The 24888-nt window shown below is 40.8% G+C and overlaps 1 protein-coding gene across 1 annotated transcript in view; it reads left to right on the top strand.

Annotated features, from left to right (window-relative positions):
* Nucleotides 1-24888, top strand: part of lamc1 (laminin, gamma 1) — a 75766-nt gene that overhangs the window by 36008 nt on the left and 14870 nt on the right. Inside the window, exons 2-9 of the mRNA XM_035788037.2 lie at nt 12793-13097; nt 15965-16095; nt 17908-18077; nt 18701-18889; nt 20670-20787; nt 21431-21529; nt 24362-24498; nt 24688-24807. Of these exons, the coding sequence (XP_035643930.1) occupies nt 12793-13097; nt 15965-16095; nt 17908-18077; nt 18701-18889; nt 20670-20787; nt 21431-21529; nt 24362-24498; nt 24688-24807 (1269 nt within the window). The remainder of the gene's footprint in view (nt 1-12792; nt 13098-15964; nt 16096-17907; nt 18078-18700; nt 18890-20669; nt 20788-21430; nt 21530-24361; nt 24499-24687; nt 24808-24888) is intronic.

The raw sequence follows: 24888 nt of genomic DNA, 5'->3' as shown, positions 1-24888 counted from the left end.
AGTCGCTGGACCTGACGGAAATAGTTTATTTTAGAGATCAGCCGGGTGAGGGGGATCTTTATTCCAGTTTATTCCATCTTTATTCCAGTTCTCATAGAGACAGTAACAGGCGATCTGCCCTTCAGATGATGAACTCTGGCACATTCCTCAGATTCCTCAATTGTAATGTTGCCCTCCCCCACCCTTTCTGAATAGAACTTTCAATTTGTTCAGATTTTCATCTCGGGAGGTTTTACTTGTCAGACTCTGACCCGACATGACACCTGTTAGAGAAAAGCAAAATAGCCCAAATCAGTTTTTTTTCTTCTCCTGTTTAATGCAGAAGCACACAGCCATCTTCTCCCCTGCAGCTCATGCTTTTTTTCTTTGCTTACATTAACAAGGTTTGGGTATCCCCTTTGGTCAGTGAGGACTAGCTACATGGTGTGTAAGCACACACGCAAGTACAAATCTACTTCAGAAGTGCTTTAGTTTCCTTTTTAGAAATTAATAATAATTTTGATGTGAATAAATTTGCCCTCTAGGTTACTAGATCCTACTGTGATCATATTAGCAAGGTGTAACCTGAATTGGATTGTGCCCTGAAGTAAAATGATTGCAGTGAGTTGATGCCATGGTTGTTGCTGTATCCGATCCCCATGTCTGTCCGTGTATTAGTTCGTCCCGTGGGAGTGTTGAGTTAAATCAGATGTTCTACATATCTCCCGAGCAGATGGAGAAAATCGTGTACAAGGGGGGAGAAAGTTGTCATGCCCACACGTTAAAACTCAAAGCGGTCATTGTTCATCTCCCACGTAAAGAATGTGATGAGGTCATGGGAGGAAATCTAATTGGACCATGGTGTGGCTTGTGGCCTTCCCCTGGACATTAACACACACCCTTCAACAACCCGTAATCCCCCTCCCATCCACCAGATATTCCCTGCTGCTCACCCTCAGGCTGTGCCTCTACTGGGTGTAAGGGGATGGAGGCCCAAATCCCACAGGCAGGTCATCCCAGAAAATGCTGTAAAAGGTGAAAATTAGAACACACCTTAAAAGTAGCATGTAGAGGGAGAAGTTTCTAAATGACACCTTGATGATATCAACCCAGAGATTTCTTGATAATATATGCATTTTAAATGGCTGATTTAGCTGTTTTCCCCTTGAATGTAAATGGAGCGAAACAATTTCTAGGGCTCTGATATTAGGGCTTAGGGCAATTTTTAGGGCAGGGACTGGGAGACTAGTCGGGATCGAGGGAAAGATGAACGGAGCAAAAAACAGAGATCTTTGATGAATATCTCTGATATTTCTATTAGTTTGGCTGAACTAATTGTTTTTTTTCTTACTGATTTTCTGAAATTATTAGGCCTTTCATAAGCTGAGGGCTTGAAAAAAATCTGAATTCTCAAATGAAATGTTATTCGTTACATGATGCATAAGCAACTGGTGTAGAATAACAATGAAATGCTTACTTACGGGCCGTTCCCAACAATGCAGAGAAGAAAAAATAAATAAACTAATAAGAGGAATAAGTACACAATGAGTAACGATATCTTCGCTATATAAACAGGGTACGAATACCAAGTCTATGTGCAGGGTTATGAGGTAATTGAGGTAGATATGTACATATACAGTGCCTTCGGAAAGTATTCAGACCCCTGGACCTTTTCCACATTTTGTTACATTACAGCCTCAAATTCAAAAATGTATTAAATTTGTTTTTTCCCTAATCAATCTACACACTACCCCATGATTGATGAAAATAAAATAAAAGTTTAACTTTTTTGATCATTTATAAAACATGTAAAAGTGATCACGCTCACTTAAAGTATTCAGACCCTTTACTCAGTAATTTGTTGAAGCACCTTTGGCAGCAATTACAGCATCAAGTCTTCTTGGGTATGACGCTACAAGCTTGGCACACCTGTATTGGGGAGTTTCTCCCATTCTAATCTGCAGATCCTCTCTAGCTCTGTCAGGTTGGATGGGGAGCGTCGCTGCACAGCTTTTTTTCAGGTCTCTCCAGAGATGTTCGATCGGGTGCAGGTCTGGGCTCTGGCTAGGCCACTCGAGGACATTCAGAGACTTGTCCTGAAGCCACTCCTGCATTGTCGTGACTGTGTGCGTAGGGTCATTGTCCTGTTGGAAGGTTAACCTATGCCCCAGTCTGAGGTCTTAACATGCTCCAGAGCACTCTTCATCAAAGATCTCTGTTTTTTGCTCCGTTCATCTTTCCCTCGATCCCGACTAGTCTCCCAGTCCCTGCCGCTGAAGAACATCACCACAGCATGATACTACCACCACTTGTGCTTCACTGTAGGGATGGTATTGGCCAAAGAGTTCAATCATGGTTTCTTCAGACCAGAGAATCTTTTTTTCTCATGATCTTAGTCTTTAGGTGCCTTTTGGCCAACTCCAAGCAGCATGTTGTGCCTTTTACTGAGGAGTGGCTTCTGTCTGGCCACTCTACCATAGAGGCCTAATTGGTGGAGTGCTGCAGCGATGTTTGTTCCTCTGGAAGGTTCTCCCATCTCCACAGAGGAACTCTGGAGCTCTTTCAGAGTGACCATTGGGTTCTTGGTCACCTCAATCACCAAGGCCCTTCTCCCCTTGATTGCTCAGTTTAGCCTGGCTGCCAGGTCTAGGTCCATTTAAGAATGATGGAGGCCACTGCGTTCTTGGGGATCTTCAATGCAGAACAGAGTAGATCATAAACAGTACGGGTCAATGCCGTCCAGGTAGCTATTGGTTAACTATTTAACAAATTATGGCTTGGGGGTAGAAGCTGTTCAGGGTCCTGTTGGTTCCAGACATTGTGCATCGGTACTGCTTGCTGTGCGGAAGCAGAGAGAACAGTCTGACTTGGGAGGCTGGAGCCTTTGACAATTTTTAGGTCCTTCCTCTGACACCGCTTGGTTTTGCGGTCCTGGATGGCAGGGAGCTCGCCACCAGTGATACATTGGGCCATACGCACTACCCTCTGTAGCACCTTGCAGTCAGGTGCCAAGCAGTTGCCATACCAAGCGGGTATGCAGCCAGTCAAGATGCTCTCAATGGTGCAGCTGTAGAACTTTTGGAGGATCTGAGTGCCCATGAGTCTTTTCAGCCTCAGAGATTGAATAAGAGATTCTGAATAGATTATCTTATTCAATAAGAGATTGTCTGCAGATTCAATAAGGGATTTGGTGTGACTGAGACTTTTCTCCCAAGAAGGTGCTCCAACTTTCAGTACCATTTTCCCTTACAGCCTTGCTCTCGTTGCTTCAGCCTGAGTGCGTTAGCAATCAGCTTTGTTTTTTGATGCCTTTGTGGGATGTCAATGAAACCTTATCCCAAACCCAATCACTAATCATCAGTTTTATCACCTCATCTCTGACAACTGAGAGGTGTGTTGAAAGACCCTAAATCAAATGGCCAACAGCGAAGCATACCACCTTGGATTAACCCAAGAATTCAAAGGAATTTGACATCAAAAAAGAACTAGCCTTGTCTCAATGGGTGGGAAGCCACCATATCATGTCCACTTTAATAACTAGCCCATAACCACATACACTATTTGCCCCCCTTACGCTGCTTCTACTCTGTTTAATTATTTATGCATAGTCACCAACTCTACCTACATGTACATATTACCTCGATTAACCGGTGCCCCCGCACATTGACTATGTACTGGGCTATAGCCTCGCTATTGTTATTTTACTGCTGCTCTTTAATTATTTTTTACTTTCGTTGGTTGCTTTTCTATTTTTTTTCTTAACCAACAATGCAGTTTAAAGAATAATAAGTCTTAAGGGCTTGTAAGTAAGCACACCTGTTCTATTCGGCGCATGTGACAAATAACATTTTAATTTGGTTACTCATTTTCTATAATACATTTGTCATTAATGCATACTTTAGTTTCGCAAGCCAATCCTAACTATTGTTAGTGCAATGACTGGAAGTCTATGGTAACAACTAACATGTTCCTCTGACTCTAGGGAAGTAGATAAAGGGCTTCATTGCCAAAATAAACTGTTGTCAAACATTTTAGGTAAAGTCATGAGGGGAACTGGCAGAAACCATCTGGCACTGAAAATGTTGGAAAGTGTCTTCCAACAGCCACAGAACATCAAGTACAAAATGTTCTGCATGTTGAATTAATGGCAGTGTGTGGGCTTCTTCCTCTTGACTGTAATGTTCTTAACCTCTTGGGTCGACCCGGGACGCCTGCGTCCCATCTAGACATCTGGAAATGCAAATGCGCTACGCTAAATGCTAATAGCACTTGTTAAAACTCAAACGTTCATTAAAACACACATGCAGGGTACTGAATTAAAGCTACACTCGTTGTGAATCCAGCAAACAAGGCAGATTTTTAACATGCTATTCGGCGAAAGCATGAGAAGCTATTATCTGATAGCATGCAACACCCCAAAAGAGCCGCAGGGGACGTAAACAAAATAATTAGCATAGTCGGCGCTACACAAAACGCAGAAATAAAATATAAAACATTCATTACCTTTGACGATCTTCTTTGTTGGCACTCCTAGATGTCCCATAAACATCACTATTGGGTCTTTTTTTCCGATTAAATCGGTCCATATATAGCCTAGATATCGATCTATGAAGACTGTGTGATCAAGGAAAAAAACAGTGTTTTATAACGCAACGTCATTTTTTTTAATTAAAAAAGTCGACGATAAACTTTCACAAAACACTTAAATACTTTTGTAATGCAACTTTAGGTATTAGTAAACGTTAATAATCTATCAAATTGATCACGGGGCGATGTATATTCAATAGCTCCAAGTCTTCAAATCATGTTCAGAAATTTCTACTCCAAAACATCCTGTCGGAGACCGGAGGAAATGGGCTGTCTCTTGTTCGTTTGACCAAGAAACAAAGCCTAGGCAATTGACTAGACTGGTGACATCGTGTGGAAGCTGTAGGAATTGCAATCTCGGCTCCAGGTAATGTGGTTTCCATTCAACAATACATGCAAGTGGCGCATTGATATATTTTCCAATTTTCAGTGATCAGATTTTCCTGCGCTTTTCGATGAAACGCATGTTCTGTTATAGTCACAGCCGTGATTTAACCAGTTTTAGAAACGTCTGAGTGTTTTCTATCCACACATACTAATCATATGCATATACTATATTCCTGGCATGAGTAGCAGGACGCTGAAATGTTGCGCGATTTTTAACAGAATGTTCGAAAAAGTAGGGGGTAGGATTAACAGGTTTTAGGAAAGATCTCTGTGTTAAAATATAATTAATGAGATTGTCTTCGGGAAAAGGTACCATCTGTTTTTCATATGATGTCTTATGACGGCTTATGAGTATAGAAATTGGCTATGCGATTAACAGATTATAAACTTTTCAAAGACGCCCCCTCTGTTGACCCCCTGGAATGTCCCCCTTGGTAGTCATCTGCAGAAAGGTCCAAGATCTGTTTGTTGAAAAACTCTGGTCTTGTGAGGTTTGTCTGCTTACACGTCCAAGCTTGCTGTGATAAAACACCACTTGTGTCCTAATGACATGTTAGAGACCATAGGAAACATCAGTGTGGCTTGTCAGAATCTTTGGCAATGTAAATGCAGATTTCATATTTCCTCAAACCAGTCGAATGCATCTTTGAGTGTCGGATATATTTGCAGAATGTGCATATAATTAATTACATGATTCGCAGAATATTATTTTTGACTTTTTCTTTACAGTATGTGATAAAAAGTCCTTGTTTAGTTCTGGCCATTCATGGTTCAACAATTGTAAGCCAGGCACAAATTCTCAGATTCAATCAATGCTTGATTTGTTGAACATGCATGTCTTCTTCTCCAAAACTTTTGAATTGCTGATCAAAGACAATCCTCTTTTTAGAACAGTCATGAGCTTTCATTCACATTTTAACAAACAATATGTCCCCATACACCGCCCCTTTTCCCCCTAACTTACTTGTCTCTGTTCTCCCTCTCGAGTCGTTCTCTTGTCAGCCCACCCCTTTACTGGCCTAGCGGAAGCACATTCCAGCAGAGAGGAAGAGACGAAGCGAAAGGTTTTACTCAGCCCATAATCTGTCCACGAAATTGAGCTCGCGAAGTGAGGATTTTTTGCATGTAGGTCAATGATTGTCAAATTTTGTTAACACTTTTTTTCTATTGCTACATGAGGCTCATTTGATCAAATATAATTTCCATAATGGTTAGGTTTTGTTTTTACAAATGCACTGATCTAAGCAGACGCACGTGGTGTTTCGACAACTTTGAAAAAGACTACTATCGGCGTTGTGCCTGTTGTCAGAGATAGATGGAGGACTCATCATAGGTATAACCTGTTTTAGCATGGACATTGCCATTGAGGGCTTCCACTATTTTAAAGTTGTCAACTGGATGGAGAATTCCTATGAGTTGGGAGCGGTCAGATGCTATAAGGGCAAAGATAAAAACATGAGTCTTCTCTATCTCTGGCCTGTTGTTCACACACACGTATCTGCCATCTCATTAGCTAGAATGGTCCAATCTGATCTCGCCTCCTTCCGCCTGCTTTTCATCTTTGAGGACATGTATTTATGTTGTTAGAGCAGTCACTTGATTATCTTGTCAATATAAAAGATCATTGATTCCAGACAGTTCACTCTCCACCTCCCCTCCCCCAACCACCACGTCACAGCCTCACTCTACTACAACATGCTTGAGGGGGCAGGTGAACACATGGTTAAAGTCCCCTCCCTTAGTTATCGGCTGTCACTCACAGGAGTTTATTTTCATTTAAAACATTACTGCGTTTGGAGCTCTAAAATATATTTCACTGGGTCTGTATCTTACAATGGTAGTGTTAAGTCTGTTTTAACCCATACCAATTTATGGTGATCGTGTAGAAGAAGTTTTGTTTAATGTAAATCTGACAACTTCCCCACCCTAGTCTACTGTTACTAATGTGTAAAATGACAAGATACCTTCCACTGTAAACCAACTTAGTCTTTATCTTATGTCTTTTTAATACTTTTTTATACTTATAGGAGAACACAAGAGGTTCTCTCAGCCAGACTTTGTTTGCGCTCTCAACTGTAAATAATTTTGCTTATCAATTAACCAATTGTTTTGTAAGGAAAGCTGGAATTCCTCATGGCTTCATGCTGTAGACCAGTGGTTCCCAAACGTTTTATAGTCCCATACCCCTTCAAACATTCAACCTCCAGCTGCATACCCCCTCCAGCACCAGGGTCAGCGCACTCTCAAATGTTGTTTTTTGCCAACAGTGTAAGCCTGACACACACACACACATTATACATTTTTTAACATGAGTGTGAGTTTTTGTCACATCTCGGGTCATGGGAAGTAAACAAAGAGCTCTTATAGGACCAGGGCACAAATAATAATAATAATAATAATCAATAATTTTGCTCTTTTATTTAGCCATCTTACATATAAAACCTTATTTGTTCATTAAAAATGGTGAATAACTCATCACAGGTTAATAAGAAGGGTGTGCTTGAAAGAATGCACATTACTCTGTAATGTTGTATTGGAGAGAATCTGTCTTAAATCATTTTCCACACAGTCTGTGCCTGTATTTAGTTTTCATGCTCGTAAGGGCCGAGAATCCACTCTCACATAGGTGCATGGTTGCAAAGGGTATCTGTGACTTAACAGCGCGATTTGCCAAGGCAATAAACTCTGAGCACAGCCCAATCCAGAGATCTGGCAGTGGCTTCTTTTTTAATTCCGTTTTCACAGAACCGCTTGTTGCAATTTCGATGAGGCTCTCTTGGCAGTAAGAGCCTCTCGGTGGATGCTGCAGTGTACCCAAGTGGCGTCTGGAGCAACTGCTTGCACGTGTGGTACCACTCCACTATGTCTCCCTGTCAAGGCTTTTGCTCTATCAGTACAGATACCAACACATCTTGACCACCAACATCCATTTGATGTCACAAAACTGTCCAGTACTTTAAAAATATCCTCTCCTGTTGTCCTGGTTTCCAGTGGTTTGCTGAAGAGGATGTCTTCCTTAATTGACCCCCCATAAACATAACGGACATATACCAGGAGGTCTGCCAGGCCCGCCACGTCTGTTGACTCATCCAACTGTAACGCATATATTTCACTGGCTTATGCGAAGCAGTAATTGTTTCAGAACATCTGATGCATTGTGAAACAGTGTTGTTTGATGAAGGCATTGTCTGTATTAGAGGTCGACCGATTAATCGGAATGGCCGATTAATTAGGGCCAATTTCAAGATTTCATAACAATCAGAAATCGCTATTTTTGGGCGCCGACTTCCGTTTTTTTATTTGTATACCTTTTCATTTAACTAGGCAAGTCAGTTAAGAACACATGCTTATTTTCAATGACTGCCTAGGAACGGTGGGTTAACTGCCTTGTTCAGGGGTTCCAATCTTGCAACCGCACAGTTAACTAACGCTCTAACCATTGCACTCCTAATGGCTGGTGTAACCAATGTGAAATGGCTAGCTAGTTAGCTGGGTGTGCGCTAATATTGTTTCAAACATCACTCACTTTAAGATTTGGTGTAGTTATTCCACTTGCGCTGCAAGGGCTGCAGCTTTTGTGGAGCGATGGGTGACGATGCTTTGAGTGTGGCTGTTGTCGATGTGTTCCTGGTTCGAGCCCAGGTAAAGGTGAGGAGGGGGACGGAAGCTATACTGTTACACTGGCAATACTATAGTGCCTATAAGAACATCCAATAGTCAAAGGTATATGAAATACAAATGGTATAGAGAAATAGTCCTATAAATACTATATTAACTACAACCTAAAACCCCTTACCTTGGAATATTGAAGTCTCATGTTAAAACGAACCACCAACTTTCATATGTTCTGAGCAATGGCACATATTTTTTACATGGCACATATTTTTACATGGCACATATTACTTTCTTCTCCGACACTTTGTTTTTGCATTATTTAAACCAAATTGAACATGTTTCATTATTTACTTGAGGCTAAATAGATTTTATTGATGTTTTATATGAAGTTAAAATAAGTGTTAATTCAGTATTGTTGTAATTGTCATTATTACAAATAAAAAAAATATTTTAAAAATTGTCCGATTTAAATCGGTATCGGCTTTTTTGGTCCTCCAATAATCGGTATCGGCGTTGAAAAATCATAATCGGTCAAACTCTAGTCTTTTTTTATTTTTTTTATTTCACCTTTATTTAACCAGGTAGGCTAGTTGAGAACAAGTTCTCATTTGCAACTGCGACCTGGCCAAGATAAAGCATAGCAGTGTGAACAGACAACACAGAGTTACACATGGAGTAAACAATTAGCAAGTCATTATAGTTTAGTGTATAGTTTTTTTGGGGTCCTTTTCTCCCAGCATTGTCCCAGCCACATCCGCGGCATCAGGAAGAATTAAGTCATCCACGATAGTATGGGGATTGCGTGTCCTAGCCACTCGGTATCTCACCATATAAGACGCTTTAATTAATGGTATCTGTTGCTTTTATACATGTCTTACTACTCAAAAGTCGTCTTTATTCCTGCTCCAAAAACTCCCGTGGCTTATTTTTCTAATCATGTTTCGCTTCTAAATGTCCTTTCCTGCAAGAGAGTAAAGGTTAATGTGATTGGATGTTAATTATTTATCTAGGCTACCTGTATTTGACATTGTGTTATTTCGCTGAACACTAGATTGTTTATTTTTGGCAGTGAAACGAGGCTACTCAGGCAAGGGAAAAAAACTCTCCCAAATGTATAGCCCCGTTAGAAAATATGAATGTGCTGTTTGAAAATGTGAAGGGAAAAAAATGTCAAAGAATCACGTATTTATTTGGCGTACCCCAGTTCGGGAATACCTGCTCTATGCTATAGTTCTTTTGTCACATAAACTAAAATTAGGCAAACTATTAGAATTTTAGCAATAGTTATAGTAGAGCGATTTCTGGGTAGTGCATCTTTAAAGTGCATCAGCTCAATCATAAAAGCGATCATTGCATTAGACTACAATTTTAGTGAAGACTGAAATGTTACCTATTCCTGCTCACTATTCATATTTGTTACTGCAGACCTACATCACTGAAATGATGCATTTATAGGGCATAGCTGGCTTTGTGGTTATTACTTTGTACAGTTTTAGCTAATCAGTGAAAGAATGCACCTAGGGCTTGAAAGCTAAAAGTAGGCCTACAGTGACAGTCACAGTGTACTGTAAAACTCATTTTGGTTGAATGTACTAAGAACAAACCTTGGCCACCCAAGACTCTTAGTCGGACTCTTACACACCAGTAAGATTTGTAAAATGTTTGCTTGCAGAGAGTACTTGGCGCCTGTGAACAATGTCAACAGACTTTGTTAAAATACTCCATTCCAGAAGGTGACAGTAGCATTGCATTCTTACGTTTAGTTTGGCGATGTGAGTCCCTGTGTATTTTGCTTTGTAGGTATCCAATGTTTGATAACTAGCTAACTGTGCTAGTGTTGCTATTGTTGTAAAAAGTCGTTGTTTATTCTAGACAGATGACCACAGCTAGATAACTAGCTAGCAAGATGACGAAGAAACTATTCAATTCACTCTACATAATCCCATACTGCCAGTGGCTGCCCATAGCCAATTATTTAGCTGGCTAGATAACCTTAGCTAAACCTTTAGAATGTAATTCGCTAATTTTGTCCTTTTTGTTGTCACTCCTGTCGGTTTTCCCACTTGGAGGTTTGTGATCTCTGACTCAAAGTCAAGTTGTTGGCCACTGAGGAGCATTGCAATTTTACAAGTAGCAATGGCAGATTCGTCGGTACCAGTTCAGTACGCAGCTGGTGCATCTTTTGTTCTAGCAAGAGAAGAAACGGCCTCCTACTGTGATAAGTACCTATTGGCAGACAGATTCTCTTAATGATTTAAACCTCAGCTGCCAAAGAGTAACCATGTCCTTGTTCAAGGCTAAACCATCATTTCCATTGCCCTTTCCTCGTTATCTTCAGAACTTGCCTTGCCTGTGAAGTAGACTACTAGTCTACTGACTGCCTGACCACCTGTATTCACTGTTGAGGCTTCCTTTGTCTCCACTGAGTGGCTCTTCCATGTTGGGTTGACGAGAGGCCCTTTTGTTTGCCTCTGCTTGCCACTTCCTTGCTGTGCCAACAGATGCTGTTTGTCTTGTTTACGAGGATGTGGGGGTGGTTTTAGAAATTAGATGTCAATGACAGTCTGTTCCCAGTGTGATTTTCCCCGATGCTCGAGCACTCTTAAGTTTGCTTGTTCACAGAATGTCACATTCAGATGCTTTGGTGTCATGCCTGTGCATCATAATGGAAGTGGCTAGTGGAAAGAGTGGGCAAATTGGTTGTAAAAGGTCAGACAAATGGTTAAGCTTAAAGTTCTTTGTCTATGACATGTTATGGAAATGTCAACCAGTCAAGTATGCCAGTGTCTCGTTGCACTTGTGTGTGATTTAGGTTTTTTCCATGTTTTAATTAGCAACTTTCTGTGTTAAGCTAAACTTTTTTTTTACTTAAATAGATTTGAGGAGAAATTTAACACAATCGAATGGGTATAAGCGCAAATAAACATCATTGTATTACTTCCAGCTTTTTTTTTCATTTGAAAAGATTTCTCTAGATGTTAAAGCAGACCTGTTGAAATCCACGCCTCGTTTAGTGACTCACAGGCCAGTTGAGGTAGAATTTGTACAAGTCTTATGTTGGAATAGGAGACTCCCTGGGCCAAAGCAGGCACTCCAGAACATTTATAGAATACTCGACTATTCACTTTAATCTCAATGTAAACCCATGAATTCATGAAAAATACCAGCTCACACCCTACAGATATAGATATTGCTTTCAAATTAACCTTCATCTACAAAGCTTGCTGACTTAAAAGACAAAGGAAACGCTCTTTTGTTATTTATTTCATTAGTCTATTGTCGGTGTTGTCCCAAAATGTTTTGCACGTCAGCAGTTTTTCAAGATGTAACTTTAAGATATAATATCCCTTTTAAAATACAGAAACGCAGCCAACCAAATGCATCAAAAGGCTGTATTTTGAAAGTTGCGTATCTTAAACTTGATTGCTGACATGTCAAACATTTCCGGACTATATCAACAATGGGCTAATGAAACAAATACCAAAATATCATTTTGGGGTGGAATTTTCCTTTTTAACAGAGGTCCCTCAAAAGTCAAAGTTCATTTTCATGGTCACTGCAACAACATACACAAACACTCACTGGAGAGGAAATGAACTAATTCATTTAAATCCTCTATCTTTCCAAGCCCTTCTGTAGTTGAGACATCTATATGTTTCAGTAAGTTACATGGCTTCACCTATATTTGCACACGCCACAATGGTCCCTGTATAGATGTTTTATTTTCTTTGCAGATCTGTTTAGAGAGCACATTTTTTGTTAAACAAACAATTGTACCCCCTGTCGCTGTGTTGAAAGATCATTTAATTTCTTTACACAAAATAAACGACGTCTCCCCATACCATTTCTCCTAGCGCATATAGTCTGGTGTTCATCCCCCTTCAAGTCCTAGCCTGCCCAGACATGCCAAATAGGTTTTGAAAAGACCCTCTGGTATTACTGGAGGACACTGGAGAGCTTTAGAAATCCTTTTTTGTCTTGGTTTAAACAGACAATGCATCTGGAAAAGGCTTGTTGTAAAAGCAGTCTTTAGTGACTGATTAGCTTTTTTGGGTCATTGAGCAACAGCTTAATATTTATCCATGTGTTGTGCAAGAGATTTTTTTTGTCTTTATTAACTACGTAGTTAGAATAGTTATGGTAGATTGTATTGTTCACTGTGAACTATGCGCTCATCTTTTGGCTAAAGTATCAAAATTCTCATGTTTCTTTTCTGTTCTTCAGGCAAGGCTTTCGACATCACTTACGTGCGACTCAAGTTCCACACCAGCCGCCCAGAGAGCTTCGCCATCTACAAGCGTACAAGTGAGGATGGACCATGGACGCCTTACCAGTACTACAGTGGCTCCTGTGAGAAGACCTACCAGAAGACCAACAGGGGCTTCATCCGCACCGGACAGGACGAACAACAGGCCCTCTGCACAGACGAGTTCAGCGACATCTCACCCCTGACTGGAGGAAACGTCGCCTTCTCCACCCTTGAAGGCCGGCCCAGTGCTTACAACTTTGACAACAGCCCAGTTCTTCAGGTAAAGAACAACATCTGCTGTTTTATAGCATTCTAGAGACCTTGACATAGGAACATTGTGTGATGCTTTTGTTCCAGCTATGATCCCAGACTTGTGTGTCCCTGGGTGGCTATTTTATTTAGCTTTTATTTTTCCAAGGTTGTCTGCCAGCGCAGAGTATGTAGTGCATCATATATAGGTAGTGTTGAGGCAATCGATGATGTGGACAGAGTAATGATAAGTTAGCCCCTGTACTTGAGATATTTTGGCCTGGACATTTGCTGTTGGCAGGCGTGCCCAATGGAAGGGAGTAGCACACTAGTCCAGTTGGGAAAATGTGAGAGCCTGACCAGTGCCAAGTGCTGCAACATGTTGCTAGGTGACGCCCCCAGATTTCCCACTACAGTACTGATTGAGTTTGGCTCTTAGAGGCACAGCTGGAGATGTTTGTTGCGCATTGCTTTTAGCAAGGGAGAATTTGTGTGTGTGCTTCCAGATGAAGCACAACGATACTACTAGCCTGTAGGGCTGGAGAATTGCCAGGGACCTCACAATACAATATTGCAGTTTGATGTTTGAAACATATTGCTTAAAGTGCTGAAAACATGTTGGCTCACTTAAAAGAAAAAAAGATTAACTGGGTTTTTGCACAGGTACAGCTGACTAGCGCTAGCTAATGCTACCTAGCAAAAACAACAAAAAGCTAAAACGTTTTCTTTTTTTTATCAAAATGTTGATATAATATTGTCAAAAATAATATTACAGTATGTAACTATCTCTTTGTTTTCCTCCCATCACTACTAACCTAGATCAGATTTTTAGCCCAAATGACTAACATTTATAGACTAACCGTTTATAGCCTTAACCTACTACTTACTTACTATATTAATGTAAGAAAGTTGTCTTTATATATATATATATATATATATATATATATATATAAAGGGTTTATCTTGGTGAGTGCTTTGTTAATTAAAAGTAGTCCGCTGATGCCTGGTAATTTCAGATAAATTTTAACGTTATGATTCTTGTTTTTACAAAAACTAGTCAGCTCATGACTCATGGTACGTGTAGTCAGGCTGTTGGTTGTTCATACTTTTTTGTGCCTGTGTAGAATACCCAGGCTTTCAAATGTAATGCTCTATCTCTAGCAAATGAACAAATTTAGCTCTGGCGCCATATACTTCCCTATTTGACTTTCTCATGTGACATATCGCTATATATATACCAAAGCCCAAGACTCGTTTTGGAATGGATACCTTTGAGGTGTCATGGGGCTACGTTGCAGGGATAGTTGTATTTGTTAACTGGAGTCTATGTAATATTTGAATGATTGTTTAAGATTCCTAAGGATATGGAATATTTTTCGCGCAACAACAATCTACCAAAACATTTAAATATTGGGATAACTCTGTATACAGAAAATATAGCCTACAGGTAAGATAATGAACAGGAGATAAACGTAACAATTCATCCAGCTATACAGTGCATTTGGAAAGTATTTAGACAGCTTGACTTTCTCCACATTTTGTTACTTTAACAGCCTTATTCTAAAATGTAGTAAGTTAGTTTTTTTCCCCCTCATCAGTCTACACACAATACCCCATAATGACAAAGCAAGCACAGGTTTTTAGACAATTTAGCAAATGTATTAAAAAAAATAGTGATTACAGCCTTGAGTCTTATTGGGTATGACGCTACAAGCTTGGCCTGTATTTTGGGGAGTTTCTCCCATTCTTCTCTGCAGATCCTCTCATGCTCTGTCAGGTTGGATTGGGAGCGTCACAGCACGGCTATTTTCAAGTCCGGTCTTTGGCTGGGCCACTCAAGGGCATGTGTTATCTTGGCTGTGTGCATAGGGTCGTGTCCTGTTGAAAGGTGAACCTTCGCTCCAGTCTGAGGTCCTTAGCACTCTGGAGCGGGTTTTCAAAAAGGATCTTGCTATACTTTGCTCCGTTCATTTGATGTTATTTTAATGGGGAAAAACTGTGCCTTTATTTTTAAAAACAAGGACATTTTGAAGTGACCCAAAACATTTGAATGATGGTGTATAAGCGGATGGAGTGATAGTGCCAGAGAAGTCAAAGGGGTAGACGAGCAGAGCCTTTGGCCCCGTGCCTGAGACAGACGGAAACTGCTCTGACTCATGGCTGCCCTATGGATGTGTCAGACTGTTCTAGCAGAGTTAGGCTATAAGTGGCAAAACATTGGAGCTGTTGTCAGCAAAAAGTCAAGCCTGATATGTTTTGAGTTAGTCTACTGGTAGTAGTTAGGCTACAACTAATTCTGCAGAATGTTTGTTGGCAAATAATTAATCCTGAGCAAGCGATATGATGCACACATTGGACTTGGCTGCATTTACAACTCCTGTTCAAAAATAATTAAAACATTGTATTAAAATGTTGAACGTAAAACAGGCTATTTAGCCCTGCATGTGTGGAAAATAACAGAATCTTAATGTTACTCTTCTGTTGTTTACTCCAGATTTGTCCTCCTCTGCTGTAATTCTAAACAAGCAAACAAAAGGCTTCTATCTTCTCATTCCAGAACCAGTCTGATTCCATGAGAATGTCTGAGGTTTGGTTTAGATTAGTGTGGCTGTATTTATTTTTCTTTTAAATGGCTGCAATAGGACCAGGGATAGGGCTTAGTCTCTCATTTAAAATGTCAACTTTAAACCTGAAAAATAATTCCTTTTACGGCAAACAAACCTATTGTACAGTTCACATTCAAATCTCCAATCCTCTCTCCCTTTTCTCCTCCGTCAAGAGAAGTTGTAAGTTACTAACTCTCCATACATATTTAGCAGGCAAGGCCTGGCAGATGTTTGTCGAGTCTGACCTGGCTGTATTTTAACACTGTGTCCTTTTTGTATTTTTCTTCTTCAGGAATGGGTGACTGCCACAGATATCAAAGTGACCCTGAACAGGCTCAACACATTCGGAGATGAAGTTTTCAATGATCCCAAGGTCCTGAAATCCTACTACTACGCTATCTCAGACTTTGCAGTGGGAGGAAGGTGAGAGTGGTTGCCTCAGCATTATGCTATCTCTATCTTGCAACAGCTTTTGGCAGCTTCCACTGCCTGGCTTTTCCCTCGTGTACAGATTTTTTTCCATTTTATTTTACCAATACCATTGAGTATAGCAATTTCACACACACAAATGTATTTTTTAATGAATAATTCACCGTACAAATTTGTATTTTATTTGGAATTAGAAATTAGAGCATAAAAAGAAAAAATGGCAACAAATAATGTATTCCTATAAAATTCCTGTTAGCCACACAGCGTGTTTTCTTTAGTGCAGATTCACACAAAAAAATGTCTAAACCATGATCGTTATCAAACCTCAAGTGCTCACAATAGATGTTTTTGTCTGGGTGATGTTAGCTAAATCAATCATCTAAAGTAGCATAGTATGATGACTTTTGATCAAGTTCATATCTGGCCCCATTTTTACTTTGTGTGGGTTCATTCTCAGTGGCTCAACCAAGAATCCAAAAAGACTATCCCTCCCTAGTTTTGAACTGAAAAAGCCAGAAGAGAAGAGGGGTTTCTGACACGTGTTAAACTTACTCCTTGCCGCTGCAGTGTTTTTTCACCTTAATCTGTTTTGAAATATAGAGCAGATTTCTATTACACAGCCACGTTGTTGGCATTCCTGCCTGGTTGTGCTGGATTATAGTCCACGGACGCCGGAATGGGGCGGGCCCCGAAATGATGACAGAGTTGAGGCCAAAGACCAGGCCAGTCCAAGCTCTGGTGTAGTAGGCCTACTCTACCTGGTCTACTCACTGGTCAGCCATGTCAGCACATCTACCAGCTAGCCTATATATTCTGAGTGGGAACTGGATCTAACTCCTAGTACAGGTATTACAAAATGGAAAAGACAGTGAGGGAGGTTTGCTTTTTTTATTTTATTTTTATTTTTTATAAACAGCCTATTCTGTTTAATAGGCCTCTAATGCTATAGTGTCTTCCTTCCTGTTGTCAATATTTCCACACTTCGCTGCCAAGGAAAACTCGAAACAATACCCAAAGGTTGCTGCCATGCAAGTCTTCTCTTGTTCGGAAGAGCTCTTTCGAGGTGTCTCAGGTGGAGAATGTTCAGCCCTTCTGCATTGGGCAAACCCAATGGAGTTATCAGTCTAAATAAAACTCCCAGTGCTGAAAGTGATTTGGCTAAAGGTGTAATAGGAATGTATTTGTTGATGGATCATTAAGTCAAATTATCTTGAAGTGTTTTTGTGATTCCCAACAACACATACTTTGAGTTATGACTTTCAAACGAACAAGATGTAGGCTACAAATAGTGGTGTGTTAGATGGAGTCCACGTTGACGTCCAAGTTTCTGCTATCGGTCAAATGTAGATAGATGAACACCTATTTGTAGATGACTGTAAATATAATCATGCTACTATCATGTGATAACAGGTCACCCCCTTAAAAAGCTTGCATACAAAGGTGACTGATATGATTGCGATGAAAATAAATGCAGTTGATATTTTTATTGTATTTTTTATATACCATATGGTTGGAGTGTTAGACAGTTTAACCAAGTAATTAAGTCTGAGTCGAATTTGATATTTACAGTCAGGTCCTCTAAGACCAGTGCAAATGACCACTGGTCAGAGACCATATTCATAAAGCTTCTCAGAGTAGAAGTGCTGATCTAGGATCAGTTTTGCTGTTTACATCATAATGAATAAGATGACATAGACAGCGGGGACTTGATCCTCCTCAGAGAGGCTTTGTGAATATGGCCCAGATGTTTGAATTGTGCATTGTAACTCTCACGATGACAGACTCCACTGTTCTCTGCTGTTCCAGGTGCAAGTGCAATGGCCATGCGAGTGAGTGTGTGAAAAATAACGGTTTCGGCAAGCCGGTTTGCAACTGCAAGCACAACACGGAGGGCGATGACTGCAATGTGTGCAAGCCGTTCTACAACGACCGTCCCTGGAGGAGAGCTACAGCCAATAACCCTAACGAGTGTCTGCGTAAGTCAGTCCCCTGCCACCCCAAATCGTACCCTATTCCCTATATAGTGCACCACTTTTGACCAGAGCTCTGGACCCTAGTCAGGGGCCCTGGTCAAAAGTAGTGCACTACATGGGGAGTAGGATACTATTTGGGACACAACCCAAGAGATGAGTATCTGCGTAAATCCCATAGCAAGAGATCCTTCCTGTTTCTATGCAGGCCAGGCAGACATTCATATCATACTGCAAATGCATAACTAACCAGGTTCAGAACAGTCCACACCACACTTCTCACACCCACTTCCACACCCACCTCAATCTGCTTCAGGCCACATAATCTGCCATTTAGGGGAAAGTACGCCTGATATGTGAAATGTGCCAAATGAAATGCCCCACCCTTTAATGCAGGGAAGATTCAGTATGATATTGAATTTCCATATGTGTTTCTACTCACATATACATTGTCCCTAAAACATTATGGGGTAAACTGATGGCTTGTTTACCAAAGCCTGGTATGTATAAAATGTGCTTTTCCCACTCTGAAATCCGGCAGTTTAAATTCTACTGCTTCCTCCCTAATATACACATATATTGATCTCACGCATACAAAAACGAATGGCTACTTTTTCTGGTGGTCCCAGCATGCAACTGTAATGGCAAGAGTGCAGAGTGCTACTTCGACCCTGAGCTCTACCGTGCCACCGGCCACGGAGGACACTGCCGCAACTGTGCCGACTACACAGACGGGCCCAACTGTGAGCGCTGCCTGGACAACTACTACAGAGACACATCTGGCACCCGCTGCCTGCCCTGCAGCTGCAACCCAGTAGGTAAGTGTCTGGAGTCTATACCAATAAATCCTTATGTGCATCCAAAATGGCACTCTATTCCCTACATAGTGCACTACTTTTGACCAGAGGGCTATAGGCCCTGGTCAAAAGTTGTGCACTACATAGGGAATAGGGTGCCATTTGGGATGCAGATGTACTGTTTCTATTGGGGTTAAAGGATAAGTCCAGTATGAAGCCAGGCTTTGTTTTGAAGGGACTGCCCTTGGTGCTGTTTTATGGGATTTGGCGACAAAGTTTTAATTAGGGCTGGTAATTGCAAGGGACCTCACAATACGATACTATCACAATACTTGGGTGTCGATACAATATGTGCGATTTGATACTGACATTTTATTGTAATTTGATGTTCCAAACATATTGCTCCATTTACTGTATGTCTGCTGCAGAGAGACAAAAGAGAGGGTGAGAATTTTTGATCAGTAATGGAAATAAAAGACCTGGAGAACATGTTGACTCACTATTTAAAAAGAAGCTATAGGATGAAAAATAAGTGTTTTCATACATCCTCTGCTCTGTAACCTCATATACTACCCTTATTGTGCAATGTGTAACCTAATGAAAACCACTGCAAAACGCATGTGACATCGATACTGCTTTAGCTGCCAATACGGGTTATTAGAACAAGACTGTCCGCATGTGGTGTGAATTACCTGTGCTCTTAAAACATGATTGTCTGCATGTGTGTTAGAGGTCAACCAATTCATCGGCATGGCCGATTATCTTGTATAAAAAAAATTTAAAAAATCAGTCTTCACATAATCACACATGGTTTATGATATTAGTAGGTTAACTAGCTTGTCCCGCGTTGCTTATAATCAATGCGTTGCCTGTTAATTTATCATTGAATCACAGCCTACTTCAACTTTGCCAAACTGGTGATTTAACAAAAGCGCATTTGCAAAAAGGCACATTCATTTCACAAATGTACCTAACCATAAACATCAATGCCTTTCTTAAAATCAGTACACAGAAGTATATTATTTTAAACCTGCATATTTAGTTAAAATAAATGCATGTTAGCAGGTAATACTAACTAGGGAAATTGTGTCACTTCTCTTGCGTTCAGTGCAAGCAGAGTCAGGGTATATGCAACAGTTTGGGCCGCCTGGCCCATTGCAAACTGTGTTTTCTTCCTAAGAAAGACCGTAATTAATTTGACAGAGTTTTACATAACTATCACTTAACATTGAAGGTTGTGCAATGTAACAGCAATATGTAGACTTAGGGTTGCCACTCGTTCGACAAAATACGTAAGGGTTCTGTATTTCATTGAATGAATAAACATTTTGTTTTCGAAATTATAGTTTCAGGATTTGACCATAATAATGACCTAAGGCTCAGTATTACTGTGTTTTATTATACACTGCTCAAAAAAATAAAGGGAACACTAAAATAACACATCCTAGATCTGCTTGCCAGAGGTAGCCTGACTGCCATTAGGTACCAAGATAAGATCCTTAAACCGCCCTCCATGCAAAAATTCATTCAGATCTAGGATGTGTTATTTTAGTGTTCCTTTTATTTTTTTTGAGCAGTGTATTATGTTAAGTTAAAATAAAAGGGTTCATTGTTCATTCAGTATTGTTGTAATTGTCATTATTACAAATATATATAAAAATCTAATCGGTACCGGCTTTTTTCCCCGTCTTCCAATAATCGGCATCGGCGTTGAAAAATCCTAATCGGTCGATCTGTGTGTAGCAGTGTGCTGAAATGATGAACTGAGGTTGATCTGTGCTTCTATTTCCTCTACTGCCAGGCTCTCTGGCTACTCAGTGTGACAACACAGGACGCTGCAGCTGTAAACCCGGTGTGATGGGGGACAAGTGTGACCGCTGCCAACCTGGCTTTCACACGTTGACCGAAGCAGGCTGCAGGTAAAAACCAGCACTAACAAGCCAATCACTGTTACCAGCCACTCAGCATGTCATATTTATCTTTTTACTGCTCCAGATCAAACAATCTTAACGTTTTATTATGGTTCCTTCTAATGTATTTATCGTTTGCGCATCATGTGTTTATTTGGGAGTGAGATGGAGCCCGTCAATTTAAGGTTGTATCCCAAATGTAAAAAAATGATGTAACATTTATTGAACTTGGCAACTGGTTAAGAACAAATTCTTATTTACAACGACGGCCTACCCCAACCAAACCTGGATGACGCTGGGCCAATTGTGTGCCGCCCTATCACAGCCGGATGTGAAACAACCAGGATTCGATCCCGGGACTGTAGTAACGCCTCTTGCACTGAGCTGCAGTGCCTTCGACCGCTGCGCCACTCGGGACCCTACTCCCAATATAGCACACTACTTTTGACCAGGGCCCTGTTCATACGTAGTGCACTATAGAGGGAATAGGAATCCATTTTGGATGCAGTTTAGAGTTCTGCGCCAGGCCAGCAATTGTCCTTTTACTTTATTTAAGGGAATAAACATGCTCGCAGCAGGTCTGCTTTAGATGGTGGCTGTCTGACCAATGCTGTTCTTCCCCTCTCCCCTCCATCGTCCCTCTGCTATCCAGACCTTGCTCCTGTAACCCTTCCGGAAGCACACAGGAGTGTGATGTCCAGACAGGCCGTTGCCAGTGCAAGGACAACGTGGAGGGCTTCAGCTGTGACAGGTCAGCGTCAGACCTACTCGCTCCCTCCGCCACAGGGATTCATTACAGACACACACAGACAGCACACACACAAACATGATTTCCTTATACCAAAAAGATACTCTAACAAGGTGTGTTTTCAGTTAGGGATGTCTTTTTGTCTGGGAATATTTATGGGTTTAGAGTGACACAGGGTTACGAAAGACTGTCACTTAGGCAGTGAGATACGAGTTGGCTCCATTCGGCTCGTGCAACACAGTTTACGGGAATTGTTCATTGGGGAGGTAAACTGTTTTAAAGGTACTTTGCTTTGCAGCATTTCAGCTCCTCTTCTGTTATCACATCCTTATGTTGAACTACAAATGTTTAAAAGCAGCCCCTGACACACAGAAACACAGGAGAGTACCCCTCTCTCAGTGAAAGAATGCTCTGTATGTGTGCAAAAATGGAATTAGACTGGCCACATGGTTCCCCTAGCAGCAAAGGAGAAAATAGCCCATAGATAGCTCACCCCTCCCCACTGAGACAGACTGGCAGCCAGGCCTTCTATGGCTTCTCCCAAGCCCAGTCACCCAGCCAGTCACCGCTGGCTTGTTTGCTGCCTGGAACACTCTTCTCTCTGCCTTTGTGCAATGGCCACCACCTAACCCCCTCTCACCCCTCTACCCCAGATCTCCCACCCCCAAAAACAGCACCTTTCCCCTCCACAGACCCAGCTCCATAGATGCTGGTGGGTGACACATTCCTCCCAGCCACCCAGCTGAGCCACAGATGGAATGAATGACCCCACCCCAGTGTATATTTGTCCCAAATAGCACCCTATTCCCTATAATGTGGCCTGGTCAAAAGTAGTTCACCATATAAGGAATAGGATGCCATTTGGCACACTACAGTTTGTCAGATGCTGCATGGTCACTCACAACAAGAGACTGAAATTACAGACCGGTGTTTGTCTGTCTGCCTTTTAGACGACAGCAGTTTCACAGTCTAATAAATTGTCATTCTCCCTGGCTGTCATTCGATTAAACTGTCAACGTATTTTAATCTCTGTTGAAATGTATACCCATATCATATGAGGACTCGAAAGGCAGTGTAGGACTCATTATAGAATATAAGCTACGTCTCAAACTGAATGTCAATAGTTTCACATACAGTGCCTTCAAAGTATTCATACCCCTTGGCTACATAAGTATTCACACCCCTGAGTCAATACATGTTATAATCAATCACCTTTGGTAGCGATTACACCTGTGAGTCTTTCTGGGTAAGTCTCTGAGCATTTCACACCTGGATTGTACAATATTTGCAAATGTATTTATTTTTTTATTCTTCAAGCTCTGTCAAGTTGGGTGTTGATTGTTGCTAGACAGACATTTTCAAGTCGTGCCATAGATTTTCAAGTACATTTAAGTCAAAACTGTAACTCGTCCACTCGGGAACATTGTGTTTTGGTAAGCAACTCCAGTGTGGATTTGGCCTTGTGTTTTAGGTTATTGTCCTGCTGAAAGGTGAATTCATCTCCCAGTGTCTGGTGGAAAGCAGACTGAACCAGATTTTCCTCTGGGATTCTGCCTGCTCTTAGCTCCATTCAGTTTATTTTTCAAGTCCTTAACGATAACAAGCATAACCATGACATGATGCAGCCACCACTATGCTTGAAAATATGGAGAGTTGTACTCAGTAATGTGTTGTATTGGATTTTCCCCAAACATAACTTTGTTTCAGGACAAAAAGTTAATTGCTTTGCCACATTTCTTTGCAGCATTACTTTGGTGCCTTGTTGCAAACAGGATTAATGTTTTGGAATATTTTATTATGTACATGCTTCCTTTTCACTCTGTCAATTAGGTTAGTATTGTCGTGTAACTACAATATTGTTGCGCCATCCTCATTTTTTTTCTCCCTATCACAACCATTAAACTCTTAACTGTTTTAGAGTTACCGTTGGCCTCATGGTGAAATCCCTGAGTTGTTTCCTTTCTCTCCAGTGACTGAGTTAGGAAGGACGTCTATCTTTGTAGTAACTGGGTGTATTAATACACCATCCAAAGTGTAATTAATAACTGCACCATGCGGTCCTGTAGCTCAGTTGGTAGAGCATGGCGCTTGTAACGCCAGGGTAGTGGGTTCGATCCCCGGGACCACCCATACGTAGAATGTATGCACACATGACTGTAAGTCGCTTTGGATAAAAGCGTCTGCTAAATGGCATATATTATTATTATTATTATGCTCAAAGAGATATTCAATGTCTGCTTTTTACATTTTTAGCCATCTACCAATAGGTGCTCTTTGTGAGGTATTGCAAAACCTCCGTGGTCTTTGGGGTTGAATCTGTGTTGAAATGCACTGCTCGACTGAGGGACTTTACAATTATCTGTATGTGGGGTACAGAGATGAGGTAGTCATTCAGAAATCATGTTAACAATTATTGCACACAGTGAGTCCATCCAACTTATTATGTGACTTGTTAATCACATTTTTACTCCTGAACTTAAAGGGATGAATACTTATTGACGCAAGACATTTCAGCTTTTCATTTGTAAAAATAAAAAAATCCACTTTGACATTATGGTGTATTGTGTGTAGGCCAGTGACACAGAATCTCAATTTAATACATATATTTTAAATTCAGGCAGTAACACAACAAAATGTAGAAAATGTCAAGGGGTGTGAATACTTTCTGAAGGCACTGTATCCAATCCTAAAGCCTAATTTTACCTCAGTTTTGTACTGGCAACTTTTATGAAATCGATTGACTATGTTGACTATCTATTTACACATTTAGACTTACCCATTGCGCATATCATTTTTTTATGGAGGTTGCAATTAAAAGGCTGTGGTTTATTTTAGGTGTAAGCTGGGCTACTTCAACATGGACCCGCAGAACCCTCAGGGTTGCACACCGTGCTTCTGCTTCCAGCATTCCTCTGTCTGTGAGAGCGCTGAAGGCTACAGCATTGACACAGTCTCCTCCACCTTCGACCGAGGTGAGCCCATACACACCTTTTCATGATGGGCCGTTCTGGCTCGGACAAGGCCTATAATATATTAAGCTGGATGAAGTCTCTAGAAATGTTCCAGAAGTATGCAAATATCACTTAAGTTTTGGAACAGATATTTGTGATGTAAAGTTATTTGATAGAATTGAATGTAACACATTTGAAACCTGTTCCTAGATGATGAGCAGTGGACAGGCCAGCAGCGTGACAGCTCCAGTGTTTCAGTCCAGTGGTCCACTGGTGGGGAGATCTCCCTCATCTCCGATGACTACTTCCCAATGTACTTTGTGGCTCCAGGTACTCTGTGACTGACACTAACTCAAACTTTTATTGTGAAAAATGCATTTAAATGTTTGTTTTTTTTGTTGTTGTTTTTAG

Source organism: Oncorhynchus keta, chromosome 15, assembly GCF_023373465.1.
Source record: "Oncorhynchus keta strain PuntledgeMale-10-30-2019 chromosome 15, Oket_V2, whole genome shotgun sequence".
In the NCBI taxonomy this organism is placed as follows: Eukaryota; Metazoa; Chordata; class Actinopteri; order Salmoniformes; family Salmonidae; genus Oncorhynchus; species Oncorhynchus keta.
The sequence above is the reverse complement of the archived record's forward strand: the minus strand, read 5'-3'. Positions and strand labels throughout refer to the sequence as shown.